At 39.0% G+C, this 24191-nt stretch overlaps 1 protein-coding gene across 1 annotated transcript; it reads right to left on the reverse strand.

The window, feature by feature from the left end:
• Positions 1-22744: 22744 nt before the first annotated feature.
• LOC138888416 (uncharacterized) lies at positions 22745-23966 on the reverse strand. The gene is made up of 2 exons (XM_070170275.1): positions 23744-23966; positions 22745-23373 (listed from the first exon to the last, which is right to left on the reverse strand). The coding sequence occupies exons 1-2, from the start codon at positions 23964-23966 to the stop codon at positions 22745-22747; spliced, it is 852 nt and encodes a 283-aa protein (XP_070026376.1).
• Between the last annotated feature and the right edge of the window lie 225 nt (positions 23967-24191).

Raw genomic sequence — 24191 nt, forward strand, 5'->3', positions numbered from 1 at the left:
AATCTATATATCACAATTCCCTCCAACAATGACATACCCATAGTCATGGTTGGAGATGAGCTTACAGGATCATGCACTAATGTTCATAACGGAGATCGACAATCAAGATGTGATCATCATGATACAAAATCCAGCAGATATTGCTCAAATTGTAACGAAAGGGATGCAACTAGGAGTGGAACTTTACAATCAATACCTTTGGGCCATACACCTTCCGTCTACTCTTACAACTCATCACAATTGGACACCCCTTCAACCCATGCATCCATAACACCCTCAATCTATCCTCCAATTCTCATACCACACTCCACAGAACACATAAGAATTCCCTTTCTACCTATCCCAGCTTCCCCAGAAAATCTTTGTTCCCTGGATCCAACAAAGATCATTGATAGCAACACCACCACCCTTATATGCACAAACATCTCCTTATCACCCACTCACTCCACCAACCAGCCATGTTCATACCCACCATCAAGCTCCATCACAACTCGAAGCAGAAGCACATCGAGAAGTGAATGCAATAATGGACGAGATAAGAGAAACAAGACCAATCATGTGCTTCCTAAATGGACACAGAACTTACACGCTCAAAGAGAAGTTTGCAAGAAAAGTGATAATCTTCTGCCCACAAGATCTGCTAAGTTGCTCCCTAAATATACGAACCACGCACAATCCAGCAATGGGCAAATACGGCATAATGTTATTTCGGCAATGACTCCAACCTAGATGGGGACCTCCTCCCCTCCTCCACCCAATAATTCATCCATGAAGATCATTATCTGGAATTGCAGAGGAGCTCAGTCAGCTTATTTCAAGAGAAATTTCCGCTCACTACTAAACTACCATAACCCACCACTGGTGGCCTTGTTGGAAACTCATCTACAGGATCATGCAATCCTAAAGGAAGAATTTGGATTCAAACACTTAGCAGAAGCACCAAAAGTGGGTGTCAGTGGAGGCCTTGCTTTACTTTGGAAGGAGGAAATCATCCAACTTGATCAAGTTGCAGTCGCATAACAAGAGATCCATTCAATTGTACAGGTACAACCACACACTGCTTCTTGGCATTTTCAGTAATATATGCCAAAAATAACATGCTCTCTAGGCATGTTTTATGGGATAATCTAAGGCAACTACATGACACTATAAGGCTCTCTTAGTTGATGGGAGGGAATTTTAACGAAATAACTAGAGCTTCGAAGAAATACGGAGATCTAGCCCTAAATAACACTAGGTCTGATAAATTTATACGTTGTTTAAATTACTGAAATATTATAGACGTAGGGTATACTGGCAGTAAATATACTTGGTCTAATAATAGGCACATCACAAATTGAATTTTAGAGAGAACTGATCGTTTTGTAGCCAATTATGATTGGATAAACCTTTTTCCTCAAGCTTTAGTACAACATCTGCCTCGTACATACTCGGACCACTGTCCTTTATTAATTCATCTTAATAAAAAATATACAATTATGGAAAAAAAAATTAGGTTTGAAACTATTTGGCAAACCCACCCGCAATTCTTATCAATTATACAAAGAAATTGGACTATTAATAAACCCCTTCTTCCTTCTATTGAAGATTTCACCAAAGATGTAACCATTTGGAATAAATCCACCTTTGGGAATATATTTAGAAAAAAAGTAAACTGCTAGCCAGGATAAAAGGAGCACAATCCTCACCGGCATATCCTACGAGCTCATTCTTACAAAACCCAAAATGTGACCTAATAGCTGAGTCTAATGATTTATTAAAATTAGAAGAAGAATTTTGAAAATTAAAATATTGTATAAGTTGGCTCCAACAAGGTGATGTTAATACTAAAATTTTACGTAACAACTATTAAGCGATGCAGAAGAAATCGTATCACGGCTCTAAAAGATTCAATGGGAAACTGGATCTACGACCAAAAAAAATATCACATGCCAAATTGAACAATACTACCAAAACTTATTCACTACTTCCCACGTAGTCAATCAAAAATACTCCTTAAACTCAAGCCACAACCACTTCACATAGGAACAACTTAACAACCTAACTTTATCCCCCACCACCATGAAAATTATTAGAGTTGTTAAATCTTTTCAACCACTTAAAGCATCGGCCAGATGGCTTACACCCACTTTTTTACCAAAATTACTGGGTACACATTGCTCCTTTACTCATTTCTTTTTGCAAGGAAGCATTTGAAAAACAACACATTCCACCGGAAGTCAACAAAATATACATTTGTCTCATCCCAAAAATACTACACCCCACTATTATCACCCAATATAAGCCATTGCAATACCCTTTACAAAATAATTACAAAGATTATTGTACATTTTATTAAACCAACTCGTTAAACAATTATAAGCCCTGAATAATCTACCTTTTTACAAAATCGCAGAGCTTCAGCTAACGCTATTATTATTATTCAAGAAATAATCCACCATTTTAAAAATAAAAAGGGACACAAGGTGAATTCCTCCTCAAATTAGACCTTGAAAAAACTTTTGACAAACTAGAATGGGGTTTCATTAGGGATATACTAAGCTACTTTAATTTTCCACCACCCCTAATTAATTTAATTATGTCATGCATCACCTCAGCCACAATATCCATCCTAATCAATGGAGCACCCACACCTTTTTTCAGTCCTACTTGTCACGACCCAGACTTTTCACCCTCGGGAGTTGTAATGGTGCCTACTAATATAAGCTAGGCAAGCCAATTATTTTACCTTTTTTATTTTTAATCCATTAACAATTATAAATTAATATTTATAAACAACGAAAATTAATAGAGCAGAAGAATGAAAATTTAAAATTTTTAACTAATAACAATACGTATCCATAACATAAACTATCCATAACTGGTGTCACAATCTCACGGACTATCTAAGAAAACTACAAATAAAGTCTGAACAAGAAAGTACATGTCTGTCTCTAAAATAGTAAAGAACAAATGAAAACAAGATAGGTAGGGGACGCCAAGGCCTGCGGACGCCTGCAGGACTACCTCGGGTCTCCTAGTGGACTGAAGGCAGCAACCCCTAGCTAAGGTCTGTATGCTCTAGTACCGGGATCTGCACAAAAGAGCGCAGAGTGTAGTATTAGCACAACCGACCCCATGTGCTGGTAAGTGTCGAGCCTAACCTTGGCGAAGTAGTGACGAGGCTAGGACACCACAATCAAACAACCTGCAGCTAAACAATATCTAACATAATAACAGTAATAAAAGCAAATCAAAAGTAAACGGAAAGGGTAACATGCTATGGGGGAAACATTAACATAATGAATCACAGTAGTAGTGGAATAAGACAATTAAGTAACTTGAACCGAAGCGACAATAAATAAAAATAAACAGGCAATAAGTGCTCGTCATCACCCTTCGTATTTTACTCTCAATCCTCACCAATGCAATCAAGTAATGAAAATGTGCATGGTACCACCCGTCGTGCTTTATCTCTCTTCCTCACCATATATGTATTAGAAATTTTACACGACATCACCCTTCGTGCTTTATCTCTCTTCCTCACCATATGCATCAATATCAATAAAAATGTACATGACATCACCCTTCGTGCTTTATCACTCTTTCCTCACCAAATGCATAAATATGAATGTGCACGGCATCACCCTTCGTGCTTTATCACTCTTTCCTCACCCAAACAATAGCAACAACAATTTTCCGGCAAGGGAATCAATAACAAGAATAAACACATCCCGACAAAGGAATCAATAGTAAGAATTAAGTACGTCCCGGCAAGGGAATCAGCTATAACCAAACTTATACCAACACTTAACTTCACGATCAAAACCTCAACTGGAGTCAATGCTCAACGATAAATAAATACCACGAGTTAATCATAGGTCTTGCTCAACACGGAGAATAAACAATTTAGGCAATTTTAGTACTTATTAAGAAATACAACAATTATAATTTAAGACTCACGGGCATGCTTGACACCGACGTATAGATACTCGTCACCATACCTATACACCGTATACTACACTAGCACATAGCAAATAAGGCACAATACCTATTCTCTCAAGCTAATGTTAGACCAAACACTTACCTCGAACTTCTACGGTCAACTCAAGCCTCATACACTGCTTTTCCTTTAGAATTTGCCTCCAAATTACTTGTATCTAGTCCAAATAAATTTAACAACATCAAAAAAAGCTAAAGAATTTATACTCAATGCTTAATTATAGGTTTTCTATCATTTCTCCCAAAAAGTCAAAAATTGACCCCAGGCCCGCTTGGTCAAAACTCGAGGTTCAGATCAAAACGAGGTCTAAATTTCAATTATTCAAAAAACCTTAACTCTACCCAAATTCCTAATTTCTACCATGAAAACTCTTGATTTTTAGTAAAAACAAAAGTGATGAAAAACATTGGGTAATTGAAAGAGTAAAGTTTAGAATTGATTACAAAAACATTGGGGATGAATTTGTGTGAAGAAAATCGCTTCTAGGACTTGGGAGTTCAAAAATATGGAGTAAACTGCCCGATTTTTTGTTCTGTTTTTAAAATAACTGGGCAGGCCTTCATCGCATTTGCGATGGGTCAGGCACAGATGGCCATCATGTTTGCGTTCAAAGGCTCGCGTTCGCGGAGCTTCAGCTCCTCAAGCCTTTGCGTTCGCGGTTAGGTGGCCACGTTCGCATAGAACAATTTGAAATCCCTACCCTAGGACCACTAACCCTACGCGTTCGCGAGATCCTGAACGCGTTCGTGAAGGGTAACTCCCCCCACAGCTTCGCGTTCGCGTCCTAAGCTCTGAATTCGCGAAGAATGATCTGGCACCAGAGGAAACTTGCCTTACGTATTCGCAAGTGAAGCCACGCAAACACGAAGAAGGAAAAATATGGGGATATCGGCTCCGCATATCGGACTCGGACTCCCAGGTAGCTGCCTTGGCAAGCTGACCTCTCCACTGAACATGAACTGAAGGGAACTTCTTTGATCTCAACTAACGAACCTGTCAGTCTAGAATAGCTACCGGCTCCTCCTCATAGGTCAGATCCTTGTCCAACTGGACAGTGCTGAAGTCTAACACGTGGGATGAATTGTCGTGATACTTCCGAAGCATGGACACATGAAACACTGGGTACACAGCTGATAAACTCGACGGAAATACAAGTCTGTAAGCCACCTCTTCCACTCGATCAAGAATCTCGAAAGGTCCAATGAACCTAGGGCTTAGCTTGCCCTTCTTCCCAAATCTCATCACACCCTTCAGGGGCGACACCCGGAGCAACACCCGCTCTCCGACCATAAATGCCACATCACAAACCTTGCGGTCGGTATAGCTCTTCTGCCTGGACTGAGTTGTACGAAGCCTATCCTAAATTATCTTCACCTTGTCCAAGGCATCCTGCACTAGATCTGTACCCAACAACCGAGCCTTTCCCGACTAAAATCATCCAACCGGCGACCGATACTGCCTACCATATAAAGCCTCATAGGGAGCCATCTGGATGCTCGATCGGTAGCTGTTATTATAGGCAAACTCTGCTAAAGGCAAGAAATGATCCCACGAACCTCCAAAGTCCATAACACAAGCTCGGAGCATATCCTCCAAAATTTGAACAGTACGCTCAGACTGTCCGTCCGTCTAGGGATGAAGTGCTCAACTTGACCCGTGTGCCCAACTCACGCTGAACTGCCCAACTCACGCTGAACTACCCTCCAGAAATACGAGGTAAACTGCGTACCTCGATCAAAAATGATAGTTACGAGCACACCATTAAGACGAATAATCTCCCAAATATAGATCTCAGTTAACCTCTCGAAAGAATAAGAGACTGCTACCAGAATGAAATGTGCTGACTTAGTCAGCCTATCAACAATAACCCACACTGCATCGAACTTCATCTAAGTCTGTGGGAGTCCAACAACAAAGTCCATAGTGATCCGCTCCCACTTTCACAAAGGAATCTCAATCTTCTAAAACAACCCACCAGGCCTCTGATGCTCGTACTTTACCTGCTGACAATTCAAACACCGATCTACATAGGCAACAATGTCCTTCTTCATCCTCCTCCACCAATAATGCTGCCGCAAATCCTGATACATCTTAGCTGCCCGGATGAATAGAATACCGGGAACTATGGGCCTCCTCTAAATCAACTCAAAAAGTCCATCAACATTAGGCACACAAATACGGCCCTACATCCTCAGAACTCCATCATCTCCAACTGTAACCTGCTTGGCACCTCCGTGCCACACTTTGTCTCTAAGGACAAACAAATGAGGATCATCATACTGTCGATCTCGAATACGCTCAAATAATGAAGAACAAGCGACTATGCAAGCTATCACACAGTTGGCTTAGAAACATCAAACCTCATGAACCGATTGGCCAAAGCTTGAACATCCAAAGCAAGTGGTCTCTCACCAACTGGAAAATACGCAAGGCTGCCCATACTGGCTGACTTCCTACTCAATGAATCAGCCACTACATTGACCTTTCCCGGATGATACAAGATGGTAATATCATAGTCTTTCAACAGCTCCAACTACCTCCTCTGCCTCAAATTTATCTCCTTCTGCTTGAACAAGTATTACAAACTCTTGTGATCCGTGAACACCTCACATAACATGCCATATAAATAATGCCTCCAAATCATTAGCGCGTGAACAATGGCTGCTAACTCCAAATCATGAACTGGATAATTCTTCTCGTGGATCTTCAACTGTCGCGAAGCATATGCAAGAACCTTGCCATTTTACATCAACACTGCACCAAGTCACATATGCGATGCATCACAATACACTGTATATGGCGCTAAACCTGTGCAAAAAAACCAACACCGGCGTCGTAGTCAAAGCTGTCTTGAGCTTCTGGAAGCTTATCTCACTCTCGTCCGACCACCTGAACTAGGCACCCTTCTGGGTCAACCTGGTCGTCGGGGCTGCAATAGATAAAAATCCCTCCACAAACCGATGGTAATAGCCCGCCAAACCTAAAAAAATCTAGATATCTGTAGTCGATGGAGGTCTAGGCCAATCCTTGACTACCTCTATCTTCTTCGGATCTACCTGAATACCCTCGGCTGATACAATATGACCCAAGAATACAACCGAACTCAACCAAAACTCACACTTCGAAAACTTAGCATACAACTGGCTATCCCTCAGAGTCTGAAGAACAACTCAAAGATGTTGCTCGTGCTCCTCCCGGCTGCGGGAGTAAATCAAAATATCATCAATGAAGACAATCACAAAGGAATCCAAATAAGGCTTAAACACTCGATTCATCAAGTCCATGAAAGCTGCTGGGGCATTTGTCAACCCGAATGACATCACTTAGAACTCATAATGCCCGTACCGAGTGCGAAAAGTTATCTTAGGGACATCAGACGCCCTGATCCTCAACTTATGTTAGCCAGATCTTAAATCAATCTTAGAAAACACTTGAGCACCGCGAAGCTGATCAAACAAATCATCAATCCTTGGCAATGGATATTTATTCTTGATAGTGAATTTGTTCAACTGCCGATAATCTATACATATCCTTATCGACCCATCCTTCTTTTTAACAAACAACACCGACACACCCCAAGGCGAGACACTCGGTCTAATAAAGCCTTTATCCAACAAGTCCTACAACTGTTCTTTCAATTCTTTCAACTCTAGCGGGGCCATACGATATGGCGGAATAGAAATGGGCTGAGTGCCCGGAGCCAAATTAATGCAAAAGTCAATATCTCTGTCGTGTGGCATCCTTGGCAGGTCTGAAGGAAATGCCTCTGGAACCTTACGAACAACAGGCACAAAATCCATAAAAGGAACCTCAGCACTGGAATCACGAGCATACGCCAAATAGGCCAAACATCCCTTCTTAACCATACGTCGAGCCTTCATATATGAGATAACCCTACTGGTAGAATGACCAGGAGTCCCTATCCACTCCAAATGAGGCAACCTCGGTAATGCTAAGGTCACGATCTTGGCATGATAATCCAATATAACATGATATGGGAATAACCAATCCATCCCCAGATTGACATTGAAATCCACCATGTCGAGAAGTAGGACATCCACATGGGTCTTAAAACCCCCAATAACAACCATGAAAGCACGATAAACACAATCTACCACAATAGAATCACCCACCGGTGTAGACACATATATAAGAGCACTCAAAGAATTACGAGGCACAACCAGATAAGGGGCAAAACAAGATGATACATAAGAATATGTGGCACCCTGGATGAAATAGAACTTAGGCATCTCTACTGCACACTGAAACCGTACTTGTGATAACTGCATCGAAGGCCTCAGCCTCAGGTCTGTCTGGCATAGCATAACATCGGGGATGGGGCCCACCACTCTGAACTGCATCCCTAGTACGACCTCCTGCTGGCTGGCCTCCACCTTTAGCTGCCTGACCTCCACCTCTTGCGGCCTGGCCTCCACCTCTAACACCTTTACCCCTACCCCTAGTTGGCTGAGCGAGTGGTGGAACACCCGGTGCTGGGACCATAGAACGAGAACCCTCGTGTTGAGAACTGCTCGAGGCTCGAGGGCAAAACCTAGCAATATGCCTCATATCACCACAAGTATAGCAAGACTTGGGCTACTGAGATTGCTGACCCTAAAACTGACCCTGACAGCCTGGATAACCACCCTGAAAACTTTGGAGCGGAGGTACACTAATAGGAGCTGGTGGTGCACTGTAGGGCAACTGATCAGAATACTGCATATGAGAACCACGACCACCTGGAGTACCGTAAGAAACCTGAAGTGCTGACTGGAATGGCCTGGGAGGATGGCCTCTACTAAAAGAATCCCTACCTCCATTGGCCGCATCCTGAAAAGAAATCTCGCTACCTGTCTCCTTAGCCATCTGCAGTTTAATAGGCTGAGTGAATCCCTCAATAAACCTCTCTCTCTCTCTCTCTCTCTCTCTCTCTCTCTCTCTCTCTCTCTCTCTCGATGGGGAGTATCAGAAGAGCATGATGAGCCAAATCAATAAACCTCATCTTGTACTGGGTGACGGTCATAGAACCCTGCTAGAGACGCTCAAACCGCCTGCGGTACTCCTCTCTTTGAGTGACGGGAAGAAACTTCTCGAGAAATGGCTGCGAGAACTAGTCTCAAGTGAGAGCTGGTGATCCAAATGGTCTGGCCAAATAATAGCCTCTCCACCATTTCTTGGCAGAACCTAACAAACGGAAAGCAGCAAAGTCGACCCCATTGGTCTCCACTATCCCTATGTTCCAAAGAATCTCATGACAGTTGCCTAAATAATCCTGGGGATCCTCTAAAGATGCACCACCATAAGTAGTAGTGAACAACTTGGTGAACGTATCCAGCCTTCACAAAGCATCGACAGACATAGCTGCTCCATCACCGACCTAAGCTACTACACCCAGCTGAACTGCTCCAACTAGCTGAACTGCTCCAACTAGCTGAGCAGCTGGAGTCTGAAACTGGAGAGTCATTTGCTCCGGAGTGCAGGTAGCGAGAGTCTGTGCTCCTCTCCCAGCATGAGAGACGGCTGGCGCTATAGGAAGTAAGCCTGGATGAGTGACATTCTGCATAAGGCCCACTAGACGGACTAGAGCATCTTGGAGTACTGAGGTAGCAATAAACCCCTATACGACCTGAATTGGGCCCACCGAAACTGTCTCGGCTAGAACCTCATCATCAAACTCAACTTGAGGCTCCGCCGTTGGTGGTGCTGCTTTGGGCTGAGCTCTGCCCCTGCCTCGGCCCCTAGCACGGCCTTGGCCTCGCCCTCTACCCCTCGTAGGTGCTGCTGCTAGGGGCTCGGGCTGCTGATCGGCGAATGAAGAAGCACGTGTTCTTGCCATCTGCGAAAGAACAGAGTAGAAGTTCAACTCTGTAGAAGTGAAACTGTTCCTAACTCTGTAGCCTCTAGGGGATAAGCACAGACGTCTCCGTACCGATCTCTCAGACTCTACTAAGCTTGTCCGTGAGTTGTGAGACCTAAGCAACCTAGAGCTCTAATACTAGCTTGTCACAACCCGGACTTCTCGCCCTCGGGAGTCGTGATGGCGCCTACTAGTGTAAGCTAGGCAAGCCAATTATTTTACCCTTTTCATTTTTAATCCATTAACAATTATAAATTAACATTTATAAACAGCGGAAATTAATAGAGCGGAAGAATGAAAATTTAACAATTTTAGTTAATAACAATACGAATCCATAACATAAACTACCCAGAACTGGTGTCACAATCTCACGGACTGTCTAAAAAAACTACAAATAAAGTCTGAACAAGAAAGTACATGTTTGTCTCTGAAATATTAAAGAACAGATGAAAACTAGATAGGGAGGGGACGCCAAGGCCTATGGACGCCTACAGGACTACCTCGGGTCTCCTGGTGGACTGAAGGCAGCAACCCCTAGCTAAGGTTTGTATGCTCCAGTATAGGGATTTGCACAAAAAAGTGCAGAGTGTAGTATCAGCACAACCGACCCTATATACTGGTAAGTGTCGAGCCTAACCTCGGTGAAGTAGTGACGAGGCTAGGACACCACAATCAAACAACCTGCAGCTAAACAGTATCTAACAGAATAACAGTAATAAAATCAAATCAAAAGTAACGGGGAATGCTTGACACCGACGTATGGATACTCCTCACCACACCTATACGCCGTATACTACACTAGCACATAGCAAATAATGCACAATACATATTCCCTCAAGCTAAGGTTAGACCAAACACTTACCTCAAACTTCCACGGTCAACTCAAGCCTCAAACACCGCTTTTCCTTAGAATTCACCTCCAAATTACTTGTATCTAGTCCAAAATAATTTAACAACATCAATAAAGGCTAAAGAATTCATACCCAATGCTTAATTATAGGTTTTCTATCATTTTTTCCAAAAAGTCAAAAATTGACCTTAGGCTGGCTTGGTCAAAACTCAAGGTTCGGACCAAAACCCGGTCATCAATTCACCCACGAGCCCAAATATGCAATCAGTTTCGAAATCCGACCCTAAAACGAGGTCTAAATCCAATTATTCTAAAAGCCCTAACTCCACCCAAATTCCTAATTTCTACCATGAAAACTCTTGATTTTTGATAACAAAGTGATGAAAACATTGGGTAATTGAAAGAGTAAAGTTTAGAATTGATTACCAACACTTTGGGGATGAATTGGTGTGAAGAAAATCGCCTCTCGGCTTTGGGAGTTCGAAAATATGGAGTAAATGGGTTCTGCCTGATTTTGGTTCTGTTTTTAAAATAACTGGCCAGGCCTTTATCGCGTTCGCGATGAGCCTGTCGCATTAGCGATGGGTCAGGTGCAGATGGCCATCGTGTTCGCGTTCAAAGGCTCGCATTCGTGAAGCTTCATCTCCTCAAGCCTTCGCGTTCGCGGTCAGGTGGTCACGTTCGCATAGAACAATTTGAATCCTCCCCCAGACCCACTAACCCTACGCGTTCGCGAGAGCCTGAACGCGTTCGCGAAGGGTAACTCCCCCCACAGCTTCGCGTTCGCGAAGAACAATCTGTCACCAGAGAAAACTTGCCTTACGCATTCGTGAAGCCACACGAACGTGAAGAACAAAATCTCTGTGCACCTGAGACAACAAAACCTGCAACTTTTCTAAGTGTAAAAATATCCCGAAACCTATCTGAAACTCATTCGAGCCCTAGGGGCTCCAAACCAAACATACATACTAACTCAAAAATATCATATGGACTTACTCGTGCGATCAGATCGCCAAATTACCACCTTTAACAATGAATTTAGCACTAAAATAGAAGAATCTCAAGAACTCTTAAGTTCAAATTTTTGACAACCGAGGGTCCGATTCACGTCATTTCAAGTCCGTTTCTTACCAAATTTTACAGGCTCAATATAAATACCATATAATACCTTTACCGTGCTCCAGAACTAAAATATGGGCCCGATATCATAAATTTCAAACACATTCAAATTTTCAAAAACTCTTAAAATTTCAGTTAAATAATTTTCTTCAAAAATTTATTTCTCGGGCTTGGGACCTCGGAATTCGATTTCGGGCATACGACTAAGTCCCACAATTTTCTTCGGACCTTCTGGGACCATCAAATCATGGGTCCGGGTCCGTTTACCCAAAATATTGACAAAAGTCAACTTAAATTCAATTTTAAAGGCCAAATTACTATTTTATCAAATTCCCACATAAAACGTTCTGGATATACGTCCGGATCATGCACGTAATTCGAGGTAAGATAAAAGGAGGTTTTAAAGGCTTCAAAACACAGAATTGACCCAAAAATCAAGTGATGACCTTTTGGGTCATCACACTACTAGAGGAATACGTCAAGGGGATCCGCTATCACCTTACTTGTTCATTTTATGTCTAGAATTGCTTACCCGAAAAATACACTCACAAGTTGATTATGTGCTATGGCACCCTATAAAATTATCTACATACAGACCACAACTATCACATCTATTCTTTGCCGATGATATCACTCTTATCTCCAAATTGACTACTAAAAGTGTCCACTCCCTTATTGATACATTCATACTCTTTACAAATACCATGGGTCAGACCATTAATTACACCAAATCAAAAGTCTTTTTCTCCAAAAACGTCACCTCTGAAGCATAAGCATTTGTGCTATCATCCTTTGCCACGAGGGATGGCTCACAATTTGGTAAATACTTAGGATCCCCTATTTTTAATCAATGACCTATGAAAAATAATTTTCAATTCTTGTTGGATAATTTTAAATATAGAATGGCAGGCTAGAAAATAAATATGTTGTCCATGGCTGGACGCACTATTCTCATCAAAGCCACCCTTAATTATTTACCAAATCACCTAATGCAATTTGCTAAAATTCCACGTTATATCACTCAACTACTTGAAAAATACCAAAGAGACTTCCTCTGGAGAACAACTCCACAAAAAAAACTACATCTAATTAAATGGAAAATTGTCCAATTGGAAAAGAAAGATGGAGGCCTGGGCATCCCCAATCTAATTCATAAAAATCATGCATTACTTGGAGCTTAGGCATGGCGGCTATTCAACTCACCACGCTCACACTGGGCATCAATACTCATAGATAAATATTTAAATCGAAGACACACTAACACCATAATCCAAACTTGGAAGGCCATACAAATAGGATGGTCTTACTGCCAAGAAGGCATTACATGGAACATATACAATGGTACTCATGTCCAATTCTGGACTGAACCATGGTTGGGACCAAAAATAATACTCAGACAATTAAAAGAAGGCCCTCCCTCACAACAACACTACGACCCACAATTTCATAAACCTGGATCTCATTCCTTTTGAGCTCCCGCCCCAATTACTCAATACACTAAAAAATAAATACATATTTGCTATAACCAATAATTATGCTTTTGACAAAATAATTTGGGACTTAAGTCCAGCAGGCCTCTTCATAGTCAAAATATTATACCACAAATTACATAACTCCAACTCAAATTCTTCCTTCAAATAGATTTGGGCATTACCCATACCAACAACAATTAAGCATTACATATGGCTCGTCAGTCACCATAGACTACCTACTAGAACCTATCTTCATCATACCAACATTGTCAACTCACCAATGTGCACTCTTTGCAATAGAGCACCGGAAAACATAGAACACCTATTGCTCAACTGCCATAATGCACAAATAGTTTGGCACAATCTAGGCACTTACGCCCAAGTCCAGTCGCTAAGACACTTAGAGAAAGGCCCTCTCCCTCTACTATCACACCTTATTACCGCTCCACTACCACTCCCTAACAATCTTTCATCAAAAACACTCATACCCTATGCATTGTGGCATATATGGAAAAGCAGAAATAGGAATATATTTGATAACACTAAATGTTACCCCAATACAAGTCATATAATAGGAGAAGCTACAAAATATGATTATATAATTAACAACAAAGCATGTCCAAAAACCCTTTCCTTACTATCTATCAAATGGCATCCCCCTCCATAAGGATACTATAAACTCAACTGTGATGGTGCCTCCACACCATTAACAACACAACATGGTATAAGAGGAGTCTTCAAGGATTGTGCTGGACAATGGGTAAGAGGTTATGCAGCAAGATGCCATGAAAAGCAATCCCACCTTAATGGAACTGCATGCACTACTTGAAAGACTGCGTGTAGCCTCACAACATAACTTCATGCCACTGGAAATCGATGTGGACTCTACTGAGTGTTGATACATAATTTTTTCCTATATATTTTTCAGTATTCAAAATTCCTTCAAAATAGCATATATATATGCATATATAAGCATGTCCAAGATTTTTATTATTTTTTCCATAATTTTAAGGTTTTAAATTGATTTATGTTCTCCCTTTTTATCCATAAAATCCCCAATAATTATTTCCAAAATTATTTTTTTGATAATTTATCTATTGAATTTCAATATTTATGCCAAAATATGGCTAATATAATTTTTATAATTACATTTAATATTTTTAAAAGCTTAATTGCACATAATTGTAGTATTAGCCCTTTTAAGATTTAATTATATTTTATATGTATAAAATTGGATCCTGTATTTTTAAATTGCTAATTATGTATTATAAATCACTTTAATATTTTTAAATTATTTTTTAAAATTATCTACTATTTTTAATAAATTAAATAGGGAAAAAACTGGCTATTTAACTTATAGCCAAATTGGCTTTCAATTCTAGCCTAAAACCAACGGATCCCCAACCCAATTAAAAAATTCACCGGACCCAAGCCCAAACCCAAACCATACCCAGCCTAGACTTGAGTTAATCCTGGCCGTTGATCAATTTTGATCAACGGCTCGGATTCACTCTTACCATAATTAACCTAAGACTACCCCCCCCCCAAACCCTCATTCTCTCATTCACTCAACTGACACTCATCTTCCTCTCTCTATCTCTGGTTCTCTTTAGAACCTTCTCTTCTCCCATCCTCTTTGATGGACCTTGTCCACCTTCTCCGGCCACCTCCCTCGCCGGAAACCATGGCCTCTCATCATCTCCTAGCCCCTACTTCACCTCATGCCGGTTTGACACTACTCTGAGGTCCTCAGGTGAACCTGGAGCGGTTCAACTCCTATCCATGGTCTTTCATGCCATTTTTCGGCCATCCATGACTGTTCGCATTAGATCCATAACTTTTTCGGCTAAAACCGGTAACGTTCTAAGGTTTTATCATCTTCTCTGGGTTCTATGAAACCCTAACTCTTGATATCCTCCGATTTCTTTTAGATTTATCTTAGATCTGTGTATATTATGAGCTTTTGTTGTTTTCCTCGAAGGTGTTTTCCGATTTTCTCTAAAGTAACCCTTCGTCTTCAAGACTAGGGTTTCTTAACTTTTTTTAAACGACTTCTCCGCTGATTTTCAGTATTATCATATGATTTTTACTACGTTTAAATGGTTTATTTAAGTTTTTCCTTTATTTGACTCATTAAATTGAAAACCCTTATTTGTTTGGCTCTAGTTTGTGATTCTGAGTTTGTCTTTACTGTTCGTTCAGTCGATTTGTCTATATGTGCGATTCTCACGGATATGTTGTGATTAGTTAGAGTATTTCTATGATTTTTATCCTAGTGATGTCTTATTAAGGGTTTCAATTTGGTTCTTCCTGTTTGTACTCCGTTTACTGGTTTATTCATGGAAGTCTATACAATTTTCCTTAATATTAGTACTATTTTTTCGATTCTTGAAATCCTTGATTTACAGTGTTGATGCCCTTATGCAGATTTCCAGCTATTTTTCCTATCCCTTAAAATTATTTCTTACCTTGTTATGTGATTGACTATATTGTAATTGATTTCTACTATTATTTCCTTAATTAGACCCTTATGTATCTAGCCCTAATTTACATATTGTGTACCTATGTTACTTGGATTCTTTCGTTATCTGTTACTTGCTTTCTACCGTTGGTAAATTACTCCCTTAATTTAGGGATACTTGGCTGATTTTCGTTCTTAATTGAGACTGAGTTCTATAATTACTGAAGAATTGATTCTTGCCTTATTTTGAACCAGTTTTCAAACTACTATATAAATGACTCTCTTCTACAGTCTTAACACACAAACAATTAGTTCAAAAACACACACACACACACATAAAAACTCTCTCTTTTCTCTTTGCTACTTGTGCTCACTGCTTGTCTAGCCAGTTGAAAGCCAAGGCTAGACTGTGGGACACTACTTGCTTTACTTTCTGCACTTTGCTTCCTTAACTGGTATGTTCCTAGTTCAATTCTGAAACTCAACTCTATGTACTCCTTGTCTGTTAATCCATGTCTCCTTCTGCACTAACTTAATGGCTCATGTGTTTAATTGCCCTTCTTGTTTACTGCTTTATTCAGCATGCTTAAGTTTTGCCATCTCTTGTTCAAGTGTAATCAGCATGTCTAATTGAGTTTTGTTTATTTCCCTCAACTAGTATGCCATATTAGTATCATAAACTCCTAATGTACTTGGTTAACACTAAGTGGCATGACTAATTATGTAGACCCTTGTCCTCAACATGACTGTTATGTCTTATTACTATTCTAATTTCAAGCATGATTCCCTTGTTAACACTTTGAAGTAGTAATTGTTTGTGTTCTGAAGGCCAATCAGTTCCTACTTGTTCTTTGTACTTGCTGGTCTATATGCATCTCTTCTCAGCCATATTTATGTGTTTCTGATTTGGGCCCTCTATGTCCCCAACCCCTTACTTCCCTGCTTGTGAATGTTGAGATGATACTATTCTTTGAATTTGTTCTGTGTGTGCTGGCTTGTTTCAAGTTGTTGTTGCTCCTGTTCCCTTCTCTTTTCAAAACTATTTTCCCCAAGGCAAACTCTTCTATTGCGTTTTCCAAAACTTATTTCAAACATGTTGTTTCAAAACTGTTTCCAACTCAACGCTTTTAAATCTATGTCAAGCAATCTCACATATACTCTTAGACCACTAGGTTCTGCCCCTTTTGTGTGAGCCTTGCCTTGGGACCCTGGAGCTCCTTCTGAACTTGGACACATAAAAGTTGGCATTTCCACACTGCACTTACTCAGTCTTGGCTATGCAGTCTGGGTGTGAGCACTGACCGGGATCCCTTGAGGTCCTTAGGGAACTCTGATACACTCAGATATGAGAAAGACTATAGAATAATCTTGGCACTTGAGGTAATTTATTACACAACTCAAGGAGGAAGTCCTAATCAGGTGCTGAAAGTTTGGGCCTGTTTTCAGGCTCTCTATAGTGTAACTTTTCTTATGTAATTCATTTCAATGATTGGTCTGTAATAACTTGTTGTAAACAAGTATTTGGGTTGGCTAGTGAAAGGGATGGGGTAAATATGCATTTTATAGTTGTTAAGGGTAGAAAACATGTTATTAAGTTTATATTCCTAATTGCGCAATAGAAATCATGCTTAGGATTCATGCTCTGCATTTAGAAATCTTGCTCTTAGGAAATTCTGCATCCATGCTGTGCATTTAGAAATCCTGTTCTTAGGAAATTTTGCAATCATGATGTGCGTTTAGAAATCTTGCTCTTAGAAAATTCTGCATCCATGCTGTGCATTTAGAAATCTTGCTCTTAGGAAATTCAGCAATCATGATGTGCATTTAGAATTCCTGCTTTAGGAATCCTGCATATAAATCATTAGATACCATTATTATGTTCTCGTTCATACTCACTCAGATACGCTTAGTTAAACTACTAATGCATGAAAAGGAGTATCAACAGTTTCATCCTACTTTAAACAAACTGGTAATTATTCCTGCATGCCTTTGCAATATTTAGAACAACATGTTTTAGGAAAAACAATCTCCAAACTATTTTAATAATTCTGAATAACTGCTACATATTATTTTACGCCTAGGCAAGCCTTAAGCAATCAACTTTAAATAAAACCAGAACTGTCTCTATGATTAGTGTCTAACTGTCAACCTGTTAAAATCAGTAGGCAAGCCCGATTCAGACTTCTTTTCTGAGTCATGTAATAGATCTGGTTCTGCTGTTATCACTTAGATACCATGCTTTAGAATTCTGTGTTCAAATACGGACCTTACTTGTGTATGAGTCGTGTTGTCTTTGTGCATTACTTATGGAGATGTATCTGAGTCTTCTATCTGTTTATGTGTTTTACCCCTAAATGCAGTCTTATGTGTTCTTATTTGTCGCCTTAGTATTTTTCCTTTAAACTTGAGGGCCTGCCTAGAACCTCCTTCTTATAGGATAGGAGTCCTAAATTCCTCTGAGACTGATAGGAAGGGACGGGTAACAACATGCAATATGGGTCGAGAACAACCTTCGCTTTAATTACCTTCACGGGGTGGTAAAGGGTAGATATGGACATGATGACCGGTACGTTAATACCACGTGTAGCCTCTCTCTGAGAAGTGTCATATCGGGTATTGCATTGACGTGATCCACATTATAAACAAACCTAGGACACCCCCTTTACATTCCCAAATATGCTTAGATTGTAAATTTTTTCAAAATCTTGCTTTTCATTACTTACTTTTCAAATACCTGTGTGTTTAAACTTAAATCCCCTACTATTTGAGACATACTTGTTTTATTTGCTAATTGCACAAATTCACAAAAATTGTCTGGCCGGGAACCATATTAGTGGATCCTGAGGGGTGCCTAACACCTTCCCCTTAGGATAATTTCAAGCTCTTACCCTATCTCTGGTTATCAAACGTAGTTATAGATGAACCCTATAGGCGCCCTAACGCACCTTAAATCGTTAGGTGGCGACTCTTCAAAAAATGCAAACCCCCTTTCCCAAAAGGAAAGAGTTGTCCCAGCAAAAATATCATAAACCCGATCCTGCAAGGGAAAAAAAGGGGGCGCGACACTGAGGTAATTAATATGCTACACAACCATAATCTTCATTACTCATTCGTTCTTTATGAATGAAGGTTTCTACTCTAATAGCTGGGTATTCCACGTATCTCGCACACATACAGGGAGCTAAACGCAGTGGCAGATAAACTTGCCAAATACAGATCCACTCTACCAATGGAAAATACACCTACGATATTTTTGATTCCTCCACTCTTTTTGAGGGCAGACCTGATGCATGACCGTATGGGCACTATACAGTTGTGGCACCATTCAACTCATATGGCCAACACTACTATCTTTTTTTATTTAAATTCAGCATCAACTCCTAGCACTAGTTTGGGACAACCATGCCCGCCCATTGTAACATTTTGTACTGTGGAACCCTCGAGGTCCACCGCTCCCTCTAATGTCACTTAACTAAATTAATACAAGCATCTTTTACTATCAAAAAAACTTTCACTAATGAGAAAGTACTTCCTCAATTTCAATTTTTGACCATAAGGGGCTAGGAAAATTTAAGATATTGGTATAATTGTTTATATATTTAAAACAGTGATGGTAAAAGAAAATATTAAACTAATAATTTGAAGTTTAGCTTAATAAACTAAAGATCAATTATCACGCCATTTATAATTAAACTAGTTAATCCATTTGCGCTTCACGCGGTTATAAAGAAAATTAAGACATGGCTAATTAGTTAATGTCATACTTATAATTAAGAAAAGAAAATTAACTTTTGCTAAATATTTAAGTGTGCTATTATCTGTAGTAGAGACAATTTTTTTTAAATACATAAAGAGTTTAAGGGATGTATGCAAGACGCAATCTAAACTTGAATCCACGTCCATCTCTCAAGAGTCAAGACAAAGGTATAGCTTCCATAACATTGAAAGCTACAAATTATAAAATTTCTTTCGGTCATTGAAGTTACATCAACATTTGAACCGCCAACCTTAATAAGAGAATAGAGCACATCGGACATAATGTGCTCTCCTCTGCGTTGAAAATGCTGCACAAGCTCAAGCGTTTAAAAAAATAGACCACAAAATGGAAGCTAATTTAGAGGCTCCGAAACACATCACGACAAAGAAACCTAAGAGCAAAATTCTGTGTCTTTTGAACAACAAAAGATACACAAGTCTTACAAAAGAATAAAAGGCGTATATACACATAGTAGTATGACAACTTTTTATTTTCAGCCACCCCATCCCCATAAAAAATGCAGCTTCAATGGAAATTTTGTTACGGTAGTAATACTTGTCCAGTGGTTTAACAAAAATCAGAGAGAATGAAAATATAAATGAAAGCGCCCTGCTCCAACTCCCTAGATTTTGTTGCTTGGCTTGATCTTCTAGATTAAGCATAACTTGTAGCAATTAAACTGATGCTAAGTTCACCGTGTTGCGACCCTGATATATCCCTAATAAGAGTACACCAGCATTAGATCGTGCATGAAAGTTAGAACCTAATAAAAAATAGATACGTTAGAACGACAATAATAAATACTACAACTTTGACCCAGTATGTAGCACTAACCAGCATGTATATAGTATTGTCACTGAAAAAAAGCCTAGTTCTCTCCATGTAAATGATATTTTATACTCCACTCTAAAATAACATCTTACTATATACGAACTCAGAGGTGTATTTAGTCTTATGGAATCAGAAAATATAAGAAAAAAGTCATAATCAACTGAAAAACACCTTTCTTTACGTACCTTTCTAAAAAACTTTGCTGACCCCTCGCAAATGGATCATCCACACACCACGTACACAGAGATACACAGACTGAGTGAATTTCTGTGATTTACGTATAGCATCATGCAACAAAGACGACAAATGTGACATATATACCGAATAGTATAACATACAAAATGTAATAGAGATTTGCGTACGATGATTGATTTAATTACTGATATCAAAAACAAATTCAAATGATAAACACAAGTAAACATATGGATAAACATGCAAAGAATGCTCCCATAGGCATACCCCGAATAATAAGCGCCAACGGTTTCAGTCCGATAGCTAATCGGCTACCAAATCAAGAAACTCAATTATTCACAATGAGAACAGTTTAATTTACAGCAATTCATTCCAAGCAGAACAATATCTAATTTTGTAACCCATCTTCACCAACAGGCAAATAACAACATTTTCGTTAGCGTCGAACTTAAACATATAAGTTCACAAAGAAAATGAAACTTGATTCCCCTTAAAGTTCATACAGTGCCTCCCAAATATGAAACAATGTAATAAAAAATTATGTTACTTGATCTCTTTAAAAATACAGTCGGGCGTGTGTTGGATCCTCTAATATTAGTTAATTTTTGGAGGATATGCAACAGCATTTTTAGAAAGTCCGAGCAACATAACCCAAAAATCTATATCTAATATAGTTTAGCCATCATAATTAGTAAATAACAAACTTTTACAGTAAAAAACAATTTAATCCACTATGCTTCGATCCCCAACTCAGATGATTATATTAATCCTCGATATCAATTCTGTCTTATTGTATCCTAATCTTTTGTTCTTCTAAAGTCTATATGGTGCCTCCCACTATAAATAAGCTTCCTCAAAATGAAAAAATTAACTACTAAACTGGTCTCAATTCCACTATAAATAATAGATTCATGCTGATATTAAAGGTCCAAGGACTACCGGTTTCTAATGCATCTCACAAGCAATTAAATATAAGAAAATGCTATCAGCTAACTTCTCATCAAAATTCCTACCTGCACACATATATACGCATAATAACTTAGCAAATAAAAAACCTACAGGGTACTCAGCAAAAATAAAAATAAGACAGCTCTCGTGATTTTGCTACTCAAGAGCTTGTTAGTAATTCTTAGTAAGTAGTATCCAACTTGACATTATGGCTGAAAACATTATTATCTGAAATTTCTACGTAATATTTTCTAGATTTCAACATCCTTTGCAAACCCACATAAAGCATCTGATCAGCTTTACCATAAACACTAAAATAGTCCTTCATTAGGAGTTCAATAATGCGACCAGGTGTCCCAACAACAACGTCTGCTTCTCTATCAAACATATTGCGCATCAAATACAACAGCAAACTGGTAAAATTCTTCATCCATAAGTTATATTGTGGGAGCCAAGATTAGTCCCAAAGGGTTTTTTCCTATAGTTTAGAATTGCCAAAATAGTTTCAATTGTAACGAATTTCACATTCTCTACAAATAATCAGAATAAATAAAAAGAAAAATCTATAACTCTCCGACAAACATAAAACGAGATAATACTGTATAATGCTATTGTATTTAACTACCATTACTTAATTAAATCCAACAAAGTGAAAACAGAGTGAACAAACTCAGTCTTGTTGATGGAAACGATCTTATCCATGACAGTAATGGCACAAAGTAGTGTCTTTCCAATTCCAAAACAGTATAAAATCAATTAGGTTTCTAATATTGTACAAACCACTAAAGGAAGTTAAATTTTTTTCTTCAGAAATTTATCAAGAAATATAGATACACAGGAAAGAGGGAAGTTACACGCCAGGTGCCGAAGGGAGGAGGAGAATTGAAGGAATAGAACCGCCATGTATGTCTTCGAGAGTCATAGAATCAAAAATGTCATAACTGTTACGCTTTGTGAAGCGGCTCCTACTCTGGGTTTGACTTTCGATTAAGACTTTCAGGCTTTCTATTTGTTAGAGGCTTTTGAGGCGTGTAATAATTAAACGTTGTTATCCGGGAAAAAGTAAATGAAACGTTGTTTCTTTTACGAACGAAAAGAATAGGGAAAAAGAGGCAAAGAAAGGAGACAAAAGATAAGTAATTTTGTTGGTTTCTGAAAGATGCCACGTAACCGGGCAAGGGCCTTCAATTATATATATAATATATTTTCTCCAAAACAAAGATTTCAGATTAACGAACAATAAAGTTCAAATGTACTCTTTGCATCCTGGACAACTTAAATTGGGAAAAACTTCTCCCAAGAGATGTTCTTCAACAAAGAAATAGAAAATTTAGCTAAATTATGCGCTACTTTGTTTAACTTCCTTGGAATATAAAGAAACTCGACGAGATCTATCATGCTTGATAGCTTCCAAATGTCTTCACACAACACTTCTATCTCCCATGAAGTAGCCACCTGTTTTTGGATCATATCAACAACATTCTTAGCATCAGATAAAATCTTCACACTTTTCCATCCAAGAGTAATAGCACATTCAAGTGCCTTTCTTATAGCAATCGCTTCAGCAGTCATGGTTTTCCCAACATATTGAATTGAGGATCCATGGGCATGAAGCAGTTTTCCAAAGCTATTCAAAGCCGCGACACCAATACTCGCATGTCTATCATCACACCGTAATCCTGCGTCTTTAAATAATAAAACATCATCATGAAAATTTGTTAGTTTAGGCAGAAACTCATTTCCAGTTGAATATCGTGCAGCGAGGCAACTAGTCAATAGATCTTTATATTTTTTATACTCAAAAAGAGCTTTAGAAACAATCTCAGTTGGCTCTAACATTTCCTGATTAAAACACCAAGCATTCCTACCTTTCCAAATTTGCCACATAAGATTAACACTCAAATCTAATAATTCAGTAGATTCAGGAAAGTGCTTAGTATTTAAGAACAAGTTGTACCACCACACAGAAAAGTCAGTTATGTTGTCAATATCGAGCCAATTAATAGGACTTTGTTTCCATACAAACTGAGACCGGGGACATCGATCTAAATAGCATATGTTCTATATCTTCACTTTCAAGACCACAAATCTTACACGTTTTATCCAAGTTCTGTAATCTTTTAGCTAAGGTATAATTAACGGGCAAAGAGTTAATCACACACTTCCGTAGAAAATGTTTAAGTTTATTTTTAATTTCTAAGTTCCACAAAGAATCCCAGAAGCTTTTAGGAAAAGAATGACAACTCGCCTGGGCTTCTGAGTTCCTAGTCTTACCGGCCAAACCCTTTGCTAAATAGTAACCTGACTTAACTTCATAGTTTCCAGATTTTGAGTGATTCCACAACAATCTATCATTAAGACCTATGATGGATATTGGTATAGACAAAATTGCATCTACATCTTCAGGTTCAAAGGTCGTACTTATCTTATGAAGTTTCCAGGTATGCGTATCTTCGTCAATTAAGTCGGCCACCTTAAGATCTAAATTGTTTTGCATTTGAATACTTTTTGGAGTAAAATCATTCTTTCTTGGAATCCAAGGATCAGTCCAAACATTTATATTTTTTCCATCAGAGATCCTCCACCTTAGTCTAGTAACTAATAGATCTCTTCCCCACAAAATACTTCTCCAGATCCATGATCATGTAGATGATGTAGAAGCGTCAAGGAAAGTTGAGTGTGGAAAGTATTTGCTTTTAAGAACTCTTGTTAATAACGAATC

Source organism: Nicotiana sylvestris, chromosome 3, assembly GCF_000393655.2.
Source record: "Nicotiana sylvestris chromosome 3, ASM39365v2, whole genome shotgun sequence".
NCBI lineage: Eukaryota > Viridiplantae > Streptophyta > Magnoliopsida > Solanales > Solanaceae > Nicotiana > Nicotiana sylvestris.

Excerpts from the sequence above, each read along its gene's own strand:
- LOC138888416 (XM_070170275.1), bottom strand. The coding sequence starts at position 23,966 with ATGCAAAACAATTTAGATCTTAAGGTGGCCGACTTAATTGACGAAGAT. Across the intron at positions 23,374-23,743 it reads TTTAGCAAAGGGTTTGGCCG|ATTTGAGTGTTAATCTTATG; the intron begins GTAAGACTAGGA and ends CTGAATTATTAG.